Here is a 13,777-nt window from a genome sequence, read left to right on the forward strand (position 1 = left end):
ACCTATCTAATTATGGTTAAAAGAAATCAAAGAAAAATATCTTATTCTTGATCACCCATTCATTCAAAAGCAGTTTGAATTACTTGAATTGCTATTTCGGTAAGTTTTTTTTTTACCAGCGGATTGGGAGGGGGCGCACCCCCCCCCCCCCCCCCCCCCTCCATAGTTACGCCACTGCTTTTGGGTGAAATAATTGGACAGATTTCTTGAATTCTAACAAAAAAGCAAGAAAATCTTTTCATCGCGGGAATTATGATTATGTGGGGTGGGGCAAATGGTGCGCTTGCCTTCCAATATTTTTATGGGGGCAACATTTTTGTTTTCTTTCAAAAGCAAGAAAATCTTCTCATTTCGGGAATTATTAATTATGGGGGGCAAAATTAAAATATGCTTGCCCTTCCAATATTTTTATGGGGGTAACTTTTTGTTTTTCTGTCAAAAAAAAGATAAGAAAATCTTCTCGTCTCTGGAATTATGGAGGGGGGGGGGGGGGTGGGCAAAATGATATGCTTGCCCCTCCATTTTTTTTTTATCTTTTTTTAATGAGACTAAGGCTCGCTCTTGGGCTGGCAATATGGATTGGTCAGAAGTAACGTACATTATACATACTTGTAAGTAGCACACGTACATGCAAACGTGTATAAGTGCTCCGTATCGTACGGATGTACAGTACGGTCGATAAATAGTAAACACTGTAGAATACTAATAGATATGTATAAAATCAGTGCTGCCAGAACCAGGGGTGCGAATTGATTTTGTGTGTGTGTGTGTCCCTGGTGCAAAATATAAAAAAAAAATAGAAAAGAGTAATCATTTAGCGTCCGGCGTTGAGGTCGCTCGCACACTGTTTTTTTTTTTTTTTTTGTTTGTTTGTTTTTTTTTTTTTGAAGGATCTGAAGGGGGGTGCGTTCGCACCCAACGCACCCCCCCTGGTGACGCCCATGGAATCTTGAACAATAAATTGCTTATTTTTTAATTATCTAGCGATCCACGTCCCACAAGCTTTGCTTTTTAGTGGATCACTATTTTCCATAATCGAATTTATTTTCCGCATGCCCAGGAAGTATATATGCATTGTTTCTCCTAATTATTGTTGTTGTTATATAACTTAACTTGTATATTACATGGATCTTCTGCAAATGTTTGAACAATATCATTTCATGACATGTATACTTTGTACTATGTTTTGATTTTCGTTGATTGGAAATAAACTATGATTGAATTGAATTGAATTGAATTGAAGGAGATAAATACATTAAATGCAAAATAATAAAAAAAATGGACGAATACACCTCCAAAGTGTTAACTAACGGATTGTTCTGTTCATCTGGTCTACGCAAGTTCATTCTTTATTTGAACAGGATTGCTGAAATTATTACGTAAAGCGTATGCATTCAGCCCCTGCGATACGGTGGAATTAACTCACTGATATTAGGCCATAAAGCTTTTGAATTCGTAACGGTCATCGAAGCACTGTGCGGAGGGAAGGACAAAAGAAAAAAAAATCTCGTAAGTTCACCTCCTCGTATCTCCTTTACTTTACCACCAAATCCCTTGAAACTTCACACATATATCTAATATGGATATTTTATCCTTCATATGATTTTTTTTTTTGCGAATATGCTGATGTATCTTTCCATATATATGTGTTGTTTTTTTCTGGGAAAGGGTTACGATTTTTTCTGGACATAAGTCTGCTCCTGCATGAATATGCATTAATTAACATATTGCTAGTCTGTATACACCAGACTCACTACATGCGAAGTTTCGTGTTTGTGCAATTAGTAGTTGTGAAAATAAGAGCAAAAAGACAACCGAAACTACCGGACATGCACAACTAGATCATCCTCCTGGGTATGCGTTCTCTACTGGTCAGTGCACGCTTAGCCAATCAGCGGTGTCAGGTCCGGCGCACTGCAACAGGGTTCGGTTTTCGGTCCACAGGGTGGTGAGTGCAATGGGCTTCGAATGTTTCATGCAGCACAAAAAGCGATACATCGGACTGCGTACTGCTTACGCTCTGGATTTTACGTGGGTCACAAGTGACAGTGATCTCGATTTTTTCCGGACATAACCGTACATCAAATGATACAGAAAAGATATTTGGAACACAGTATGGATATACTATATACCATAAGTCATATATCAAAGTTTTATTTTGGGGCAATGAAGGGAAATGTGAAAAAATAACACTTGCTTTGAGACCAAATTTTCTGTTTTGGATGTTAAGTTTCGAAGTTATTTTCACATGTTTATCCTCAATAAAAACCCAAAATAACTAACATTACGAGTTAGAGAATAGTTTCTTCTTCAATTTGCTGTATAGATTTAGTCATTTGATGGCTTCTGAGGTGAGATATTTCGACTGTCCTTCAATACTTCCGCAGCGGTTTGCGTACACAAGCTGTTTACTTTATGCAAATGAGGCTTCGAGGTCATATGATTTTTGGCGAGTTAATTGCACCGTATCGCCGTGCCTGCATTATGTCGCTCTGAAACGGGTGAATTGCTCCTTACCGACTGAGAAAAAAAAAAAGAAAGGTCAGTCATACCAATTTATGTCCATGAGCTATTTCCGAAGTGGCTTATACACTCTCTCCCAGTCAGTCACGTTTTAACAGGTCCGTCATTTTGATTTCCCCTCATTTTCTCTCATGTTCTGTCAAGGGTTTCTACTGCTGACACCAGGCAGCTTTGGAGCATATTTTTGCCCATGGTGTAATCACTTTGAAATTTTGACGAGACAACATCGTAAATGGGGCACAACATTTCTGAATCTGGATGAAGCAACTCTTACATCCATGAGAGTTTTGGGATTTCCAAGATGGCTGCCGATATAGCCGCCTAAATTCGAAATTTCTAAAGTATTGGTTTTCCCGTTCATATTCAAACTTCTGTAATTGAATTTGATACATTTGCAGTTCAATCTGGAATATGCCAATCTCAGTTTCATATTTGTCTTTAGTCGATTATTTTCGAACAAAGTCTATTCAACTGAGTCATTTTTTCGGACATTGTCATTTACAATTCAACAAAGTCTATTCAACTGAGTCATTTTTTCGGACATTGTCATTTACAATTCAAATTCGTCCGTTACTCTCGCTGCACACATATCAAAACAGCGAAAACAATTTCGTCTTTAAGCGATCATTTTCATAAAATTTTCCTTCAAATAAATCTCATATTTTTCTGTTGTGATTTCTTGGTTATTTCATTTTTCCTGCAATCGTTCACTTTTTCCACATTTACACACACATGTGTACCTTACCTCCAGACTCCCACACACAAAACACAGACACACGTGAACACATACATACACGCACGCACATGCACAAGTCAAAACACACCCTAATCAGAGTACACACGGAGACAAACGATTATGTACTGTCACACAAACAAAAACAGTGATCCACGATTTTAAACACATTTAGTTAAACACAATTTCACATGTGTAGAGTTAAGCCCGTATTGATGTTAGGAAAAATTACAAAAGACATTATTTTTTTGCTGTTTTCAATGTTGAGTAAATTTGTTTCCTACATAAGATGCAATGACATAAGATTACAAAATAAAAGAGCTCAAGTCCAAATGTTGTCACAACATTGTCTTTACTGTGTATTTTTACATGTTTTATGTTCTCTGATAAGGCTTGCTTTGAATTGGTTCACCCTCACAATAAAAGACCAATTCCATCTGACTAAATTGTTTTAAAAATTCATCAAATTGTGCAAAAAAAATAATTTGATCCTTACATTTACCAGGCGATGGACGGCGGGGATGAATTTCAATGAAAATTGACGATTTTGAAGGCAATGTCTTTGAAAATGCATGACGAAGAAGAAATACGATGGCAACTGGCTGACCAAATTGAAGTTAGGATTTGCTGTCTGTGTGTTTCTCTTGAAGAATTTGAATTGAAAACCATCTTCCGTATGGATGATGATAATGTGTTTTGAAAGTGATTTCAGAGATTAAACAGTAGGCGAAAAAAATCCAAGCTCGAGATATCTTTTTTTTTTTGCGACTGCGAATTAGCGCGCTATTTCATTACTTATTCTCATCAGCCAGAAGAGAATTAGCCCGAATTTTTTTTCGAGCTAATTCGACAGCTGAGCATGTGCAAACAGCATCAGTAATGTGTGCACTTTCAAAAATTCCTTGTGATTTGTATGCAGTTTGCCTCGATCGATCGGGTCACATACGCTAGGCATGTTGGGATACATCGCGCTAATTTCTCGAGTCGTTTTCACATTATCAAGTAGCGCGCTACTATCCCGCTATTTCAGAAATTTCCCGAGTTGGACTCAAGAAATTTTCTCGCTCAGAGCGATACAATTAGCGCGCTAATTTGTCTTCACATTATCAAATAGCGCGCTATTTCTTGATCGGGCTAATTTCCCAAGTCAGAAAATAGCGCGCTACTTCGAAACATCGGGCTAATGTGAAAACGCCTTAGCGAATATCAATCATTCATATTTATGAGTGTCTTTGGATATTTATGAATACTTGTGAATGTCTATAGAAGACCCCCAATATCGGCTGATTAAGTTATCTGTGTGGTCATTGATAACAAAAACTAATCCTCGATAATCTCAGTAATCTTTTCCTTATCGTCATGATTGGGATAAGAGTGTCTCGTCCACTGGTGGTTATTAGTCAACACTACTGCATACAGAAAAAAAAAACAGTGTCTGATAATTGTGCAAGGAATTAACCGTAAATTATACGTTAATGTAGGGTTCGTTACTGGCACTCACTATCGTATCATCTCCACGACTTCCTGTTGGTGGTGGTTTCATATCTAATTAGAAATGAGATTCGAGACGTGCTCCCTTTGTAAGCAGAACAGATGTGAAAGAATGCAACTGAAAGAAAATGAAGAAGAACTGAAGAAATGCGACTGTGATTTCATGTACTTTTATTTTTTATCAAGACGTTACATCAAATTACAAATACAATTCAACTGAATATTCTTACTAAACACAGGGCAGGTATATTATACAACGTAAAATGGTCAAAGACTTAGTAATACTGGCGTACGTTTATTGCAGGTCTGATTAAATCATTGGTGCTTTGAAGTCAAGGGTACTACACAGACAAACGATAACGAATAAACGAGATAAGTAATAAAGTTACAAGAATTAGCATTAACACTGATTAAAAAAGACATTGCAACCGCACCGTAATCAGATATTGAAATCATTACAGCAGATATAGTATACGTAAACATTTAAAATGTATCTTTGGCCAAAACATATTTTTTGATATGTGTAAGGGCTACATTTCAGTAACCTGATACACCAAGAATCAGAAAAAAAAGTTCAATATTAGCAAAGAAAAATACATTTAAAGTTATAAACATATCACTAAAGCCAATGGGTCTGAAAAGAAGACGATTACTTGGCTATTGCAGTTCCCAGGCTGCCTAATCTCTTGCTGGTTCCTTAATCCCTTGCTGGTTCCTGAGAACAAAAGAAAATTGATAGTCTTTTCTTTCAGACACACTGATTTAGTTCTTATTTTCTATATCAAAATATACTTTTTCTTCATTTATATGTAACTTTTTTTTTCTGATTGTTGGTGCAAAAGATGACTAAAATACATCTCTTTCACATATCAAAAAATATTTTTTGACCAAAGATACACTTTAAGCGAACGTCAGAATTCATATATATTTAGAGAAAAGTAGTTGAAAGCTTAATGCCCATGCTAATGAGGAAAGAAGAGAACCGTAGTACAATGTATAAGACTAAACAGCAATTATTAGCGTAAGGGCAAACCAGGCCAGATGCCATATTATGATACCTCGACAAAGCTAACAAAAGGATTTCACTTTAAATTCATGTACATACACATTGATGATTATGGGAAGAAACCGTCAGCTGCGCATGTGCAGATGGAAACTACAGGTCTATGTCGGAGTAAAGAGAGGAACGGAGATGAATTGAAAGAGAAAAGAAGAAGGATAAACTAGATATGTCGCTATGATATGTTCACTTTCCTTGAACTAGGTTTGCTATAATTGTCTAAGAGTGCAGGTACATGAATTTGAGGAATTGAGGATTTTCACTTGACTTCTGACCTACCCTTTTATGCATTATGCATATAAGTTTATGCATTGAGTAATTTTCAAGGTATGAAGAAAGAGTGTGATTACAGTATTATATATATATATATATATATATATATAGGGCCTATATATATATGAAGAGTTTGTTTGCAAAAACTGATAAGTCCATATTTGCCAAATGGAGATATTTGCAATTGAAGGTCAAGAAAAATATAGAGAATAATAAGAAAATATTTGCTTCTTTTGACCATAACTTCAAAAATATACCTTTATATGTAGTGACCAATATATCATTTAAAAGGTATTATTTTGTACTTTAACCCATAATCTTTGACCTTTGACCTACTGGCTGCAAATTTCCAAGAGAATCTTCATGGTAATACATGTATATATCAAGTTTTAAAAATAATAATGCAAGCATTGCATATACTAGTATATGAGGGAAGAAGTACAATTTTGAGGAGTTGACCTTGACCTTTGACCCCCTGACTACTGACCCATGACCCCTACATTTCCTAAATATTCCCTGCCAGTCAGTACATGCGTATGTACCAAGTTCCATGAAGATACATTGAATCATTTGCGAGAAAAGTGAAATTGTAACATTTTCACCTAACCTTTGACCTTGACATGACATGAAACTCTCTCTGGAGAATCTTTATGCAGTAGTACATGTCTACACTAAGTTTCAAGAAAATACCTTTGAGCATTGCATGGATATGGGAGAAATAGCAACATTTTTAGCATTTGACCTTGACTTTTTGACCTTTGACCTCTTGCCAATGTCACCAAAATCTACTCAACTGATTGCCTTATCATACTTCATCCCTGGACCAAGTTTGGTGAAAGCTACCTCATCCAGTTTTGAGTTATCATGTAAACTGATAAATTTTAGGATTTGACCTTGATCTTTGACCTTTGACCTCTATCCAGTTTCACTCAAAAACTAATCAAGTAATTGTCCCATCATACATCATCCTCGGACAAAGTTTGGTGAAATTTGCTTGATCCAGTCTTGAGTTATCGCGTAAACGGATACAATTTCATGAATTGACCTTGACCTTTGGCCTTTGGCCGATTTTACCCAAAATCTAATCAAGTAATTGCCCCATCATACTTTATACTTAGACCAAGTTTGGTAAAATTCCAGTCAATATTACTCAAGTTATCGCGTAAACGAATGCGGACGGACGTACGGGCGGACGGACAACCCGAAAACATAATGCCTACGGCACCACTTCGTGGCGGAGGCATAAAAATAATGTCCAAGATGTTACTGCAAGCAGTATGTATGGAGTCACCTTTACTCTTTGATAAGATTCCTTTAATTTGTGCGATTAAGAACAGGATTGATAATGTGTGATTTGGGAGGAAGGGGGAGCGCTGATCATTCTAGTATTATGGCTCCGGAGACATTCTTTGCTTCGCGATTTTGACTCTAAAACAATAAAATTATATCATAGGTTATTGTATATCAAAGAGATGATACTTAAGTGCAAGTTCAAGTTCAAATTTATTTCATATCTCCATTTTCTCAATGATGAGATTACAAAATTATTGACAACAAAAGAAGACTACAAAATATATACAATCATGTCTTTTGATTGTAGAAGAAAAAGAAAAAGTTATCAAGTTTTACTTTAATTGGTTTTCATGTTTTCATGATAAATATCTGAAATATTTCTGATTTTATTAACCAGTATAAACTGTGTATAAAGGGTCTTGTCTGCAGACCAATATAATTATTAAGGATAAAATTCAGCCAGTCATTATAATGACTTTGAGATCAACATAGTTCATCTTTATTTACTTATTTTTCTTTACATTTCAATCAATGAGACGAAAACAACAGTGACATGTTAGCAGAGAAACATAGTAAGATTTTATTTTGTACATTATTTTTTTTCGAGCTGCAGGTTCTTATTCCAGACATAGAGAGGTTTTGAGAGGCAATTGCGCTTACTAGATTATGACAACTACACTAGTGTCCCTAACTTCACTAGAGCCCACACTAGAGTTCCTTCTGTATAAAGGGACCAAAGGCCCGGTCCCACTACACCTACGGATGCAAAGAGGATGTAAAACGTAAAAAAAATCTTGCCATCCGTTGGAAAACGCTACGCATCCGCTGTGTACTCATCGCATACGTGTTTCATACGCTCTATCCATCGAGCATCCGTCCACTGTGATTTCATCCGCGCAAAAAAAGTTTTAAGCTGCTTAAAACTTTTAGAACGGATGAACTTTCCGCCGTGTACAATGTAAATCCGCGACATACGAGCACAAACGTTGTATGTCCGTTATCATCCCTTAAACGTCCACTGTGTCCTCTCTGCATATCCTCTGGGCATCCTCGCAACTCACATCCGCTGCAGCTGAAAACAGAAAGAGGGAGGAAAGATATGGTACATGGAACGTCTATACATCGTTGATAGCACCGAAATAGAAAGGATGTAAGCGTATGCATCTCGTATATAAAGTATTTAGAACGGACAAAGCGTTTGTTTCTGTTAGGCGTACGTGATGCATCCGCTTCATCCGCTCTGCATCCGCTCTTTCCGCTATGCGTCCGTTTCGCAATTATCTCCGGCAACCCCAGTGGGCCATCGGCCAGTGGGACCGGGCCTTAAACCACGCCACAGCCCTTCATTAACTCCGCCAGCAATGCCAGTGCATAGGACATTCGGCACTGAGCTATGCGGTTTGTCCTTCGAGTTCGACTGCTACCACCTCCTCTGTAGGAGGAACGGCTTCGGTTCTTCTCTTATCGGTACATCGTACACGGATGGCGTACAATCCCTTTAAAATGGCCTGAAATAGCAGCGTTCCAAAGATCACTGCCACCACAGTTGCGGCTGCAATGTCGGGGTAGTTTTCGAAGTCGAGGAAGAAATAAATATAATGGTTTTCGAACCGGTCCGTTCCCCCAGCCACCCAGTATACCACTGCAAAAAACAAGTAGATGATCAAACAGGACAATGGGTAGACCACGTGCACGAAGCGGACAACAATCAAGGTGACCAAGATTTCAATCAGGCAGATGGCGGTGGGAAGTTCAACGGTGCTGACGGTAAACAGGTTCGGTGCTTCTTCCTTTGGTGCGTAGTTCAACCATAACCACCAGTTGAAAACGGATACGATCAGGCAAGGGGTGGCGATAATGTTGAAGAGAAACCACTGAATCTGGTACCGAAATTTGTCTGAAAGTACAACGAGAGGTGTTTAATAGAGAAAAAGATATTAACAGTGATGAACACAACGACCCCTTGATGTGCGCATATCATTTAGATAAAAATGGTTAAAGAGAATTGGGCATAAGTTGTTTTCTCGGAAGGTAGGAAATGTTACAGTTTTTGCTGATTTTTTTAAATTTCAAAATCGATTTTGCTCTAAATACAGAAGCGTCTATACAGTGGTATCACTCTGTATTGGAGGAAAGGTGAGCTGGGTGATGACACGATGTACTAACTTTCGACTGGAGCCTTTAATCATATTGTGTAATACGGGATTACTAATCCCATTTTCAGTTTAACTCATTTGTAAAGTTACTAGTTTGACCATACATTGTGTAAAATTTCGACTTAATTTCGAATCGTAGCCAGATTGCGGTACATGCGCACAATAAAGTTTTGAAAATGAGGGTCTAAAAGTTTAACAATGTTCCAGTGCGAAATGCCCAGCATGGTCCTGAATTCTGTAAATGTGTATGATTTTGTATGAAATGAAGCTGTGGGGGAGGGGGGATAAAGCATTTGAATATTGATGCAAATTAATCTTTGTGTGACGGAATTCATGATAATCACAATTCTTCCCATAGACGGTAGCGTTGTTATAGAACATTACAGGAACAGTTAAAAACATAGTGATGCAGTATTTTGTTTATTGGTATAATTTTGTATGTTTGTTTATTGTGTGTGTGTGTGTGTGTGTGTGTTAATCCTCTTCAGCATCATGACAGAGCACAGCAAAGTCTCATCATTCTTTAAAATGAAGTCATCACATTTCTAAATCGTGTCTTGAGATAGAACTTGGTTAAGGGGTAACCTATCGTGCTAATATATATATCAACCTATACGGTATAACAGCTGAATACATCCCTTAATTGGGCTGCCATTGCCTGTCAGGTTAGCGTCCCCCTTCCCTAGCCTTTCTAGACTCCAACCTCGCAGTAATTGTACCTTGAAGCGCTGCATTCATCCTGCTCTTCACAAAGTCCAATGCAGTATTCACGAAGGCAAAGCAGACATAACATGTGGCGATGAGAAATGTCCAGACGTTATAATAAACGAGGAACCACGGGCCCGCTATTTTCGCTGCTGATACGAAGTAATACAAGAAAATCGAGAGGAAGTAGGCGGCGATTGCAAACCGATAGAGGGCGTATAACCAAAATGGTATTCGTGGCTGAAAGAGCGAGAGAGGGTGAGAGAAAATAAGATACTGTAAAACACACGAAAGATTTAGTGCCTTCCGGCTTACATTTCCAAGTATACAAAAAAACAATTTTCTTCATTCCAATCCTGAAATTTGCAAAGAGAGAGGCGGGGGGGGGGGGGAATTGTCTGCTCAATCTTCTGAATCTAAGCCGAAACAAATAATGTAGTTCCCCTACACTTAAAAGAGAGTGAGTCCAGAATCCAAAATGAGGTGATCTCACGTTCGTGTAAGGGCCACTTCCGATATAGCTAGAATGAAAAAAAAAAACAACCCCCCCAAAAAAAACAAAACAAAACAAAACAAAACAAAACAAAAAACAAAACAAAAAACTTGCTGTTCAGTACATGTGCGGAGCTGGAGTGTGAATCCGCGTGAATATAGTTTTGCATGTGCAGGTTTACAGTATACGAATCTTCGTGATGGTACAGCCGACATGACGTCAGCCTTCGGAATCATCGGTCCATGATATTCTTCTACGTAATTTACTAATAACATGTCTTGTCGCTATCAGAAAAGTTAAGATGGACATATCTGACAGTTTCATGTAATTTCAAAGCCAAGTATGAATGAAAAGCAGATAGTCTAAACAATACGCCGATAGTGCACTGATGGCTGGTTTGTTTTCTCTCCAGTCTGGCGAAATCGAGAGTCAATTATTATCATACTGCATGCGTAACTCGTTGGGGGTAGGGTCTTTCGAACTGCGGTGGGGCGGGAGTGTCGACATCGCAATTGCTACTAACGCTGATTGGCTGAAGTACACATACTACATTCACCTACTGACGAAAATTATATGATATTTTATGCCCAGACATAATATTTGCAAGAAATTTCAGATCAGGAAGGACTATCGCAACTGATTGTCAAATTGCCTTACATCGACGTAAATAAGCACAATGAAACTACACCGGATCAATTCCAGCCTTCTAGTTTCACTATCACTATCGTTACAAAGTGACTGTAGGAAACCAAGCACTTTCGCTGTGGAAAAAAAAGTATATAAAATGTTCCTCAACAGCATCCGATCACGGGACGTCAATATAACCTAATCATTAAAAATGTTTTCCTAAAATTAAAATAAAAATATCAGATGACTTATCTATTATAACAGGCAAATTACAAATTTATTACTTTCACTCATATCAACAAACATTTAATAAAAATCAACTCTACAGTTATTCATTGAAGTTAAGTAAAGCAAGTGGGAATTCACAATCGTGAAATCATAAGGTTCAAAAGAAATGTCGATGAAAAGATACAAAGCGTTGCTAGTTTTGAACTGTTCATCATTATGATTAACAGTATAATAACAAAGGAAAGTGATTTCATGTAATAAAATGATATCAGCGCAATTTAGCATGCTCCAACGTGAGAAGATTGTCAGAAGTTTATTTTTATTGAAATCCTAAAGTTGAGAATGGTTTCATAATCTAAATAAGATCGAAACTGATCGATTCCATGAGGCATTCGGACAAAGTTTAAAAACAAATTTAATCTATCGTCAAGACTCGCGCTAAAAAAAGGAAGACATATTTGACAACCAGATGAAAATGCAGGAGAGAAAAAAAAATCAGTATGGGTATAAGAATACCATTTTCTTTTATTGTGTTTGAGGAAGCCAGAGCGCTTGCATGCATTATACGCAGTCTGTTGTAAACCATATGAACATTAGCATATTGTGATATTCATGATATCAATATTCATAACGGGTCTATATGAACTAAAAGATAATTTTATGTAACAGAATACCACTCAATGAATCCGGCAAAGCATGTAAAACACACTCCTTTTTTTTTCAATAAGAAAAAAAATGCATTTCAATTGTCATTGCATTTCAATTATTCTATTATTCTACTCCAGTGTTATGTTGCCACAGTATCAGAGCTTGTAACCTGTCATACCACTAACTCAGGGATAAGACGTACAGTACCTCGAAAGTTTTACTTTGTTAGAAACAATGAAGATTCATTATTTTCTGAAATATACAATCTCCAAGTTTTGAAATGTATTCTATATGCTGAAAGAATTCAGATGAAATAGCAGCTTTTAGGCAACCGTTTGGCTGACGTCATTTTGAGCAGATTCCCGAAGAGTTTTCAGGTAATTTTCAAATGGGATCCCGTCCAGACGTATCCAAATAATTTCATTTATAGGCCCTATGATAAATTCCCTTTATTTTGGCGGCTTTCTTTCTGCTGACTTGATCGCCTTCGTCTCGATATACTTTTTGTAATTGCGTATTTGGCTACTATTATAACAATTTTATTTTGAATATTGTGGAAAATTTAATGCACGCATGAGTTATCAGAATGGAAAGAACTGCGTACTATAGACCACAAAAAAAGACTTGAATAGTGGACATGCTTGCAGTCATAATGTATTGTGTGCAAAGCTCTGCTTTTTTATTTCGAAGCTTTATTATATGAGCGTCAAACATATTGCGATTGCGAGTCGCTCCAAACTAAAGGGACATACAGTACTACTAGTACTACCTTCGAAATACACATAGCCTAATACAGTCAAAATGCCCACAGGTGAAGGTCCCGTTTATATTGTGTGAAGCATTGAGCTTTGCAATTTCGAAACCTGACGAGAAGTGTGTGGTTTATGCATTGCAATTTTTAAATCGTTCTAAAGTATCACGTCCTGCTTGGTTACATCCCATCAATAAAATCTTAAGAAACCATTGTCGCCATTCGGCGATTGTTCTCACGATTCGTGAACTACCCTCTTACCAATCTGCTTACTATGTATACAAGCTTCAAAACCGTCTTGAGAAGCAATGTTCGTGGTGAGCTGATAAACTTCATAACTTCATTGTAGAATGCTGTTGCTCTAGAACAGCTATCACCTCATACTCACGTGTTGCGTGGACACGTCCCTCAGTCGTCTGCAACAAAGTTTGAAGTCCACCCATTGCACGGAGTACCACTTTCTGCTCTCATCTTCACTATCCATGGTTGTCGGCGCGGTCGGTGGCGAGTCCTGAAATACTTGACTACCTTCCGATGTCATTATAGACAGCGATTCTATAGATTCTATACGATATGATAATCAGTATTCACAATGAAACCCGCCTCTCTATAAGTCATTGGTGTAAAACGTAAGGAAAATTAGAGTAAGGATTTATGGAAAGTTATGTGATCATGTGCATGCTCGGTTAGACCGGTTGACTCAGGAAACAGGACTACTTGATACGTCTATTAATGCCAAACTGAGGCACATTTTATTACTTTCATTTTGTATTTCATACATTCATTGGATAAAAAA

At 37.4% G+C, this 13,777-nt stretch overlaps 1 protein-coding gene across 1 annotated transcript; it reads right to left on the bottom strand.

The window, feature by feature from the left end:
* Positions 1-8,380: 8,380 nt before the first annotated feature.
* On the bottom strand, positions 8,381-13,522 carry LOC139719563 (protein rolling stone-like). The gene is made up of 4 exons (XM_071630975.1): positions 13,370-13,522; positions 10,249-10,474; positions 8,845-9,270; positions 8,381-8,445 (listed from the first exon to the last, which is right to left on the bottom strand). The coding sequence occupies exons 1-4, from the start codon at positions 13,520-13,522 to the stop codon at positions 8,381-8,383; spliced, it is 870 nt and encodes a 289-aa protein (XP_071487076.1).
* Between the last annotated feature and the right edge of the window lie 255 nt (positions 13,523-13,777).

The sequence above is a fragment of the Diadema antillarum genome, unplaced genomic scaffold (genome assembly GCF_040938485.1).
Source record: "Diadema antillarum isolate AM-2024a unplaced genomic scaffold, OU_Dant_1.0 scf00000112, whole genome shotgun sequence".
In the NCBI taxonomy this organism is placed as follows: Eukaryota; Metazoa; Echinodermata; class Echinoidea; order Diadematoida; family Diadematidae; genus Diadema; species Diadema antillarum.